The 10,160-nt window shown below is 35.4% G+C and overlaps 1 protein-coding gene across 2 annotated transcripts in view; it reads left to right on the top strand.

Moving 5' to 3' along the window:
- Positions 1-10,160, top strand: part of OXR1 (oxidation resistance 1) — a 137,658-nt gene that overhangs the window by 109,136 nt on the left and 18,362 nt on the right. The window contains exon 10 of one of the 2 annotated variants that reach the window (XM_010006469.1): positions 1,219-1,381. In XM_010006469.1, the coding sequence (XP_010004771.1) occupies positions 1,219-1,381 (163 nt within the window). Of the gene's footprint in view, positions 1-1,218; positions 1,382-9,912; positions 9,979-10,160 lie in introns of those variants that run through there. The other variant, XM_010006470.1, reaches the window with a different exon arrangement.

The raw sequence follows: 10,160 nt of genomic DNA on the forward strand, positions 1-10,160 counted from the left end.
AATTAATACCTTGTTCAATGCATGACAAGTCTGCAGCTTCTTGTTCTGATATTGTCACAGAACTTACCTAGCCTTATGCATATTTTTTCCCTTTCATCAGTGTTACCTAGGAAGCTTAATTTTAGCAAAGGTCTCTTTTAATAACTGATCCTGTTAAAAGACTATTACTGTATATCTGTGCGCTGCATCCTTTTAGACATAGAGGCACATGAAAATTATGCTTTGAGGGACTTTGGTGGATGGACATCAAAATACTGTTCTTCAGGCTAATTCAATATTCTTATTCACTGTAGTAAAAAATCTCTGAAGTGAGATATAAGTAATATTCAAAATCTTGGTAACTGGATCGCATAAAGCTCTAGCTCTGAAACTCTTTCACAATGAAAAGATGTTGGTGGATTCATTGCATGTTCTTTTTCTAAATGCTCCATCTGTGCACCAAAAGGAAATGGTTAATCAGAATAGACTGATATCTGTTAGGGTTGGAAATACCTTCCTTCAAGGATTTGGGGAATTTTGTTCTCCAAGACTGGAGAACCATGACATTTGTGGCTGGTAACTTAGAAGGTGGCAACTTTAAATCTTGGTACTTACTCCAGTACTGCAGTTGGAGTAGTCTGTAGTTTGTGTGTGTGTGCGCATATATCTAGAGATATATATGTATGTGTGTGTATATACATACACACACACATGCTTTTTCAGTCTTATTTTCTTATACCAGTATTAATGCTTACAGTCTGTATAATGTTGGTTACAGGTCCTGGGAGTGTTCAGCTCTTCTTCAGGGGCTGGGAAAACAGACATGCTAACTTCTTTGAATTCCATTTTTGTTTGTTTTTATGTAAATTTTTTAATTAAAAAATCTTAGTGCTTTACTTTGGAAGTTATTTCAATTGTAAACAGAAGTTTTCAAGGGGACAGAGATGGTTGAAGGACTGTACTTTTGTATGAAAACATAGCTAGTCAACTGTCAACTTGTTTCCTGTTTTTCCTCCAGTGTCAACTTCATATAATTAAAAAAAAAAACAACCAAAAAAACAAATAAAACCAAAGCAGCCTTACAAGATTTTTTTCAAATGTGTCTCTAATATCTAGTAAAACATGAAATAGTAAGTATTTTCACTTTAACCTTAAATGCTTCATAATTATTAGACATAAGTCAAAAGATCATAAGCTTACCTTATTTTCCTTTCCTGTATCATTACTTGACTTCTCTAGGACAGATCACTTGTACATCTTCTTTATCCAGTGGAGTCCAGAGTTATATGCAGAAGATACTGGGGATTCTCTTCGGGAACCTGGATTTATAGTGGTAAAAAAGAAGGAAGAGCCTGAAACTAGTGAAGAATCTACTACTGAAGATGCTGCTAAAGAGTGGGAGGTAAGGGAGAACAGTGTCAAATATTTTTTTAATACTTTGATAAGACTATAGTTAAAATAGTGTTTAATACTTTCCAGTAAGAAAAACAATAATGCAATGTGCTTTATTAGTTTTGCTTACTATGATCATGACTGTTTAATTTATGCCATCCTAATGCTTTGCTCTAACATCAGTTCAGAGCAACATTTCACAATTACAAGTCACTTTTGTATGGAGCAACTTGTAACTTCAAGTTCAGAGTTGAAAGGAATATGAGTACAGAAAAGAAGTTGCAACTTTGATAAAGCAGTCAAGTAAACTGAGTTTTGTGATATTTATTATTCCCATAAGTAGAATGTTAAATACTTATTGGTAAGTCTCAAAACAGAGAGGAAAGAACAAAAAAGGAATATTTATCTATTAGTGGTGGTGGTTTAGTAGTCTATTAATGAACTTCTTAGTTATAACTTCTACATGTACTAAGATACTGTTGCATGGACTTGAGTAATATACCGGAACAGTAACTATCTCTGGTTTATAACAAACATGTTTCTCCCATGTGAATCTGTGTCCACTGTGTTTCTATGGACACATCTTTACATGTATACATGGTTTTGTTCTGTAGTGTACATACAGTTAAAGCACTTGTAGTTTTGTGCATCCCAAATGTAAGTCAAAAGTTTGATTTTTGTCATGTATATTGTAGCAGTATCCTGTCAGCACTGTTGAACTTGAGTCTCAGGACAGCAATTGCAATCTCTGTCTGTCAGACTGATTTTCCTTTTTCTTTCCTACCCTGCAATGGAGCTTGTTGAAATTACAGAAGTCTATTCTTGTTTTTTATGTGGACTGTAAAAGAGATGTTAAAAATTGTTATAGTCTAACTACACATAACAATTTTCTTTTTAGCTCCAAAGCTTAGAATCATAGCAGAAGTGGGACCCCAAACTTGTCATTTACTAAGCTGAAGTATTAGGCTGTGGTTACAAGACACTATCTATGCAGCTCAGTTGTTTCACGTGAAGTATTTTTGCTTTGAGACGTAGAAATTAGTATTACAAAAGCAAGTATTTTGAATCTTCTTGTTTTCAGTATATATGTTACTTGAATATTTGTACCAAAAATGTATTTTGTTGTGACCCTGTTCACTGTTTTAAATCTTAGCCTTGTGGAAACAGAGGATGAGTGGCAAGTGATCAATATTAGGGTTGAAGGCACAGTATGTCTCTCTTTCAATGAGTTCTTCAGTAACTTTACACCTAATATAATTACACCATAATTTTCATAGAAACTACTGAAGTTTTCTTCAGGATTAAGTATTTTAGCTTTGTAGGAGTTGTTTCTGAAGATAGAGGCAGTTCTTTTCCTACATCTATTAAAATCCGTAGGTGTGGTTGTTTACTATGGAATGAGGTTCTGCTTTAAGCCTTTATTTAAGTCTCCTCTGGAAACAATTGTAGAAGACATGTTTGAAGAATATTGTTGTTTCAGTACATGTTACATGAAAATTATGTCAAGTGCAATTCTCTTATGATTATGCAACAGTAATTTTCTGAATTTAAAATTAGTGTGATTAAAAAAGATATTCCGCAAGTACAAGAAATAACTTTAGTGTGACTTCGTATGACTGACATCTAGCACAAATCTGAAAGCTGTTTAAAACTTTTTAATCGGAAGTTTTTGCCAGTACCAAATAGTTCAACCTGTTGTTATATACAACTGCATTTTAGTGACTTTTAACATACATGCTAGAAAGTACCAGTATGTACAGGGAATTGTAGCTGTTGTTGTCATACCTATAAGCCCATTGAATTACAGTCATTATTTTCAATCAATACACTTTCTTCCTTTAACCCAACAAGCTTTTTCTCTGTCACCTCTTGATCCAAGTGTAATCTAAGATAGCGGGTAAACAGTATCATTCAGGGATATTGGGATGAAAAATAGCCTGCCTTCTTCAGAACACAATGATGGAAAAACTGAAGGTGGAACGAATTTGGAATGGAAGGGAAAATATTGGTGTACAAAATGCATGACAAAGTACTGTCGGTCTGCTGGAGGAGGAAGCTAATGGAGAGGAGCTTTATTTTAAAAAAAATGTTCTGGTGTTAATGTGCAATATCTTAAAACTGGAAAAACAGGGAAGAGGATTAATGGGTAACTCAGTTCTGGTGTTCTGAGACAGCTTTGCTTGTCCTGTGTTAAAATACTCAACTGCAGCTTTTTATCAAGAGACTGTAAGGAAATACTGTGCTTTTTTTGGTGGAAAAGGAGTTAAGGGGAAAAGAAGGAAGAGCAAACATCAACAACATATGGAACAAATAGTAGGGGTCAGCTTGTAAGTTTATTAAAGGGATCAATGGATAGGACTGAACTCTTAATCTGATTTTACTCAATTTCTTAATCTGCTTATGCTTTCTTCTATCACCCATATACAGAGGTATATTTATTTCCTATCAGCTTTTTCCCTGAAGTAATCCAGTAAATCAGTTGTGGTTACGTGTAGTGGCAAAGAGATCAAGACTCCTGACATCATAGTAAACGCTAGTTTGATCAAATAATGCACTGTGTGAAGTGTCCGGAAAAAAAATCCAGGGGATCCTTTAGTTGACTCTTTTTGTTTCATATACTATGCTCTGAATAGATAACTGACTTGGAAATAAACATGAACCTAGTGCTATCTAACATTATTATCAGTAAAGGTAACTAATTCATAGCTGTCAGTTACTGAGTGTAAACCAAGCTCTTTGTGGTATTCCTTGTAGCTCCAGTTGCTGACATTTTTCCTCAGTATCTGCCTTTCTGAGAGGCCTCTGTCTGTCCCATTGGAGAACTTTCTAAGAAGGGTACTTTTTCACCTAAGATCAGACCAGGATGAATACTTATCTCTGGTGTCTACTAGAAGTTAATAAACAAGAATTTTTAGTATATATTATGTAACAAATGAAACTGTGCTGGTAGTTTATTAGTGGTGTTAGCCCCATCTGCTTTTCTGATATATCTTTTACCTTCTTGTACTTAAGTGAATGGGCATATACAAAGGAAGAGGTTATTTTGGGTTGTGTATGTTGGGTTTTGGGGGGTTTTTTAATCATCTGTACTTAGCCTAGGAGGTTTAGAGGTGTATTTATCATGGCATTTTTTTTACCTAGTGTAAGTTCAAGTGCTAATGGCTTTCGTTATCTTTAGCACAAATAATTAATGCTGTTTACAAATCTATGTGTTGATATGCAAATGCTTTCTCCAAAGTGTATTCTGTGCTTGCATCTTAACATGGCAAGAGATGACAGTAACCTGACTGTTCTGTTGGGCAGTGCCTCAGAAACAACCTCATCAGTTCTTTATGGTGTAATTTTGTTTCCTTTTTTAGTTCAAGTTGTGTGTATTGTAAAGTGTGTAGTAATTAATGGCATAGTGTTATGGTGCCTGCTGTTAGATAGCTGCTGATGCATTAACATTATTTTGGTGCCAATTAGTACCAGAGATTGAAGCCATAAAGGAGTTGGTAAAGGCACAGTAGCACAGTATTTGAGAGCAAGGATGGGTCCTCAGGTACTGTTAGTAGGATTGGACTTATGCTTTAAGAAATTGAAGATGAGTGAAAAGGAAAAACTGGTTTAATTCTCCTACAGTCTCCAAATCCTGGTTCAGAAATGAGTTTTCAAGTCACACAACTATTTCCTGTTTCTATAAAATAACTGTTAATTCTTCCTTATGGCTACATAAAACACATTCAGCATGTATTGCTGTGCATTAAGAGGCATGTTTAGTAGACTTTGCTCTTGTACAATAGAATTACACCCTTTTGAATTTCAGCAGTGACATGCAATACTTAGAAATGTTTCTGTTAGTTAAATGTTTGTGATTGGAGAGAGGGATTCTGGTGCCAGTTAACATAATGCAATATCTTTCCAGGGATTGGTAGTTTTCATTTTTGCTTTTGGAATTACCTTGATGAAATACTGTATACTCTCTCAACCTCATGCATGGGATGTTTGGGTTTTTTTGCTCTGTTTTCTCTATTTAATCTTTTGGGAATCTATTTATAACTTGTAAGTGAAAAATCTTGTTGTTTTCATTACTTGGAGCTGCCCTGTAGTTGAAAGCATGGATGTGGAATTATAATTGCTGGTTATTTCGTGGATCTAGTAGAGAGAACTGGGACAGTCCCTCTGCTAAGAGTTGAAGCAGAATCATTCAACTAAAATGCTTGTGCACTTGAGACTTTTAATGGCTTCAGTCTATCTTTAAAAATCCTTAGGAAATACTGTGGATACAAAAGTTACACTTTTTCCCCTTCCCATAAGCTGTTGAAAGGAAATAAAGGATGACTTCTCAAATTAGACTTCCCTTCTTATGGAAACAGTATCAGCCAACTAAGAAGCTGTGTCAGTCCCTGTTGTACTGGATATCACCAGAGGTGGCTTTTTATATCATTTAGTGTGTTTCTTGGATGTGGTAAAGGGGAAGGGATCAGACCTCAGCTGTAACACCATGTTGCCTTCAACTGCAACCGCTTTTAGAAAGATCCAGTTGTTCTAGAAGATGAAGTAGTTGTTTGGCATAGAAGCCAGTACCTGATTTTTTCTACTTACTTTTTAACGGCATTCTAACTCATGCCTCCTGAACTTAGCACTCTGAGGCATCTGGAAGGCTTTTTGTACTAAACTGAATTTATCTGCCTCTTATTAAAGGTAAAGTAGGCCTTAATTCAGCTGACTTCTTTATGCCTTTTATCATCAGAATATGAAACTGCTTTTCTTTCACCTAGTGGGATTCCTTCCAAATACAATAATTAGGTAGCCTGAGCATCTAAATGAGGTGTCTTTCTAATTTTGAAGTTCTTTGCAAATTATATCCTAAATCTGTAATACAAGGAGTAAATATAGAGGATGTCCATCTCTTATCAGAGCTGTAAAATGCTATTCTAAATTTTAAAATATTGTGAGTCTGTAACAGAGTTTATAATTTTTACATGAATGTGCATTGAAACTACAATTTTTTGAACACTACTTAAGGCTGCTTTCAGTTTGTTCCTTTTGACTCTGATGGAAGTTTTTATTATAATCTGTGAAACATGTTAGATATCATTAAATAGCAATCTTGTCTCTTTAAAATACATTCTAATAAGAAAAGCTACTGAAAGTTAAACAAATGTCATTACTTATTGATTTGTTTGTTCCCAGGCAAAACAATACAACGTCATAAAGCCAAGCATTCTTCTTGTCAGTCAAAAATGCAAATCACTAAATGATGTGAATTGCACTGAATCACTTGAGCTACACAATTTTGTTCCTGTGATTTATCAGGGGCTCCTTCTGAAACTGGAGTATTAAATTCTAAGAATAACTTAATTTTGTATGTATGCCTTGTATATAATCTTCTCAGGAGATGTTTGAGGGTGCTTATCTTCAGTACACCAAATTTTTGACTTCTTCATCACAAAACTTCATCACCTACGCTGCTGCTTCATGTGGAATCAACAGCAAGTTCTAAATAAATTGAGCAATTATGCTTCCACCCCCAGTACCTCTGTGGGCTAACCTCTGTCCCTTGAGAATGAAGAAGCAAGGGAAGTAAGTTATTTTTTCCTAATGTAATATTGCTCAAAAAGCATGCATATTAAATATAGCGATTGTAAAATTCAACATCACAACCTTTCCTTTGCTGTGGTTGGTGTCAGAACATTGTGTCAGCTGCTAGGTGAAACAAAGTAATGTGATCTAATCAAACTGTAAAGATACTCTTTCACACCCAGCATCCAGCCTTCCTACTCAAGCTTAGAAAGAGTTACTGAAACTATCCTGTTTCCACACTGTCAGATCTTGTCAGCTGATAACTTTAAATCTGGTATAGCAAAAGGTCTGAACTAGGTAATTTGGAGTGCAAGTAAGACATTTCATAACTTGTACGTCTACTTGTTGGCACTCTTCTTTTTCTCTGCTGCTATTTCAATATATTTTATGACAGATAAGTTTATTTGAAAAACCTTTATGAATAACAATTACTGAAAGGACTGTGCTCTTCTACCTTGAATATTGATTATGTAGGGATATTTAGCTTGGTTACAAAATTATAAAGACAATAATAAGATTACCAGCCAGTGTAATTATGCTAATTATATTCTGAGCTGTCTAGGTAGCAGAGAGCTGAATGCTTTTAAGCATGTGCTGCTGTTCTGCACATATATCAGGTCTGAGCCCTTAGTCTGCTCTAGAATCTTTTAATTGAGAACTTTTATGGCAAGGCATGTATTGATTAGCAACCAAGATACGAGGTTCTGATTCAAATCAACAGGTCAGATCAGTAGTGTAACTCGTAAATGCACAAAAGAATAAAAGGTCACTTTGTTTATTTTTAATTAATGGATCCTCCTGAGTTCAAGCTTCTTGTGTGGGCTTCTTTCTCTGACTAACAAAGTATCTCTTCCACCAGTTTGGAAAAAAAGAGTGTTAAAGGGCTGGGTTGGAGGTCAGTCACAAGAGAAAGCTTTTACCACTTTTGGGACTGCACTGTTTCATGGTGCTGCTCAGGCTCCCCAACCCGCTTTCCACCCGTCCTCCCCCTCCAGCAGATGCTCCCGGCTGCAGGGCAGCTATCAGCTGGTGGGAGCTGCTACTGCTGGAAGACTGAACATCAAAACCAAACTGACAGGAGGTCTGGTATGAGAGCTGCTAGTCTCTTCCCATTAAACTTCTCAACTGTAATTACATGAAAAAGTGAGTGGTGAGATCCAACAAAGAAGTTTATTGCTCTCTTTTCTTTTGAGCAAGTTTTTTAAATCCTTTTAAGAAGCTCTGGGAGAAGCCAGTTTTATTTCTGTAGAAGCTAAAAACTTTCAGGTAAGTCGTTGGAATTGTTTAAATGTTCTAGAATAAACTGTGTGATAGTTCAGATTCTTTCTTTCTTCCCTATTTTTATATAAACTGTGTTGGCTAATGTTCTGTGGGGGAGTTAGTTGTGTGGCTGGCTTTTGCTTTTGGGCTAGAAATCGCATGTCCAGAGACAGTTTGAAATATTTTTGCATACTCTCCATTCCAGTAAGATTTGTCAGACACTGGGGGGAAGAGGGGTAGACTGTAGCTTGTAGGGGTTTTTTTTAATTATTAATTGTACTTGCCTTATTCAAAACATTTCTAAAGCTGTCCATTTTTAGTTTTGTTTTACCTAAGTATTAGCTCTCTTATTAAAAAAAATGTATAAAAAAAGGGCATATGGCTCCTTATTTGAAACTCTGTACCATTTGACTGTGTATCTAGTATATTATTGTATATTTACGTTTACTAAATCCCACCTTTCAATGTCCCAGTGACAAATGTTCTTACATGCCACCTTAGCAGTTCTTATTAGTTGGAGCAAACTGATTTTTTAGAGTTACCAGCTCCTGAGAAAGGTTTACCTGAAAAGAAAAACACCTTATCCATCCAGATTACAGTTAGATACTGATGCATGGGGAGGTGTTCCAATGCACAGTCTGCAGTAACTGCAAGTTCTGTTACTGGTTTTCTCTGCTCGGGCATCTTGGTTTTTAGATCACAGCGAAACAGCATGAGTGAGTAATGTAATGTTGTTGTGATGCTGCCTGCTGCTGTTTTGGCCTACTTAATACTTTTACCCAAGACTGAGCACTAGGTGTTTTTGGAGGAGAGACAGAGTTTAAAAAAAAAAAAAAAAAAAAAAAAAAAAAAAAAAAAAAAAAAAAAAAAAAAAAAAAAAAAAAAAAAAAAAAAAAAAGCCTCCAAGTGCTCCGACAAGGAAATGCTCAAAGGATTGCTGTGCATATTTCTGTTGCACGCGCCTGTTTAAACAAACATACTTCCTTAAAAAAAAAATAATTTAGTCATGATTCCAAAGATAACTTCACTGCTGGGACTAGCAATTAACCCTTAACAGAAAGTTTATCTTAAGACAGAAGGATTCATTTACTTTTTGTGGCTTACAAAACTGAAAATGCTGAGGAGCTGTCAGGTCCTGAATGCTTTAAAACTTTTAATTTTTAAAATAGCATTTAAAAACAAAAACTACATTTTTAAGTGGTTCTGTACTTTTAAGAAGTAACTGACAGTGTTTATATGCAGTTGCAGTGTAAGTAAGGCAAACTATTATTTTAATTTAGAGTGCACGTTTTTTTCATTAGAACTCGTTTATGAACAATTATTGTGTAACAAAATACTACAAGTAGTTCTTGGGGTTAATTTTTGTATTCTTCAATATTGTATAAGAAAAATTTAGTTGTACTGTATCTTTAAATATTTTAGCCTTTTAAACAAACTAGTGCTCTGCAACCACACTTGAATACAGGAAACCTTTCTTCTTCTGTGCCGTCACCATTTGCGGTACATCCCCCTGCTGTGCACTCTATTTGTTCCCTGCCATGTCAGTCAAATGTGTGCGTCTAGCAAACTATCCTGTCACCGTCGTGGGGCTCTGCCCGTGCCTGGAACTGACAGCAGGTACAGAGAATGCTTTCGAACAGCCTTGAATTATTTTTTTTTTTATTATTATTATTGTGATAATTTCTTCTTTAGTCTCATTTTATTTTTAGAAGGGATATGTCTCTTCTCTGGTATGGGAAGAAGAGAAGAAAGCATCAGCCAGTTAATCATAAATATGCTCCGGTAATTCTCAGTGCAGTATGTTCGTTTCTGTTACTGCATTCTTGTAATATTGTGATGCAGAGGCACTTTCTGGAAGTTTAAATTTTGAATGTGTACACAGGATGCTAAGCCACAGATTTGCATGAGTTTTAGGTTCATAACCTAATTGGTGGTGTTCCCCTGGCACTGAAGAAAAACTTTAA

This window comes from Chaetura pelagica, unplaced genomic scaffold, assembly GCF_000747805.2.
Source record: "Chaetura pelagica isolate M959 unplaced genomic scaffold, ChaPel_1.0 scaffold76, whole genome shotgun sequence".
In the NCBI taxonomy this organism is placed as follows: domain Eukaryota; kingdom Metazoa; phylum Chordata; class Aves; order Apodiformes; family Apodidae; genus Chaetura; species Chaetura pelagica.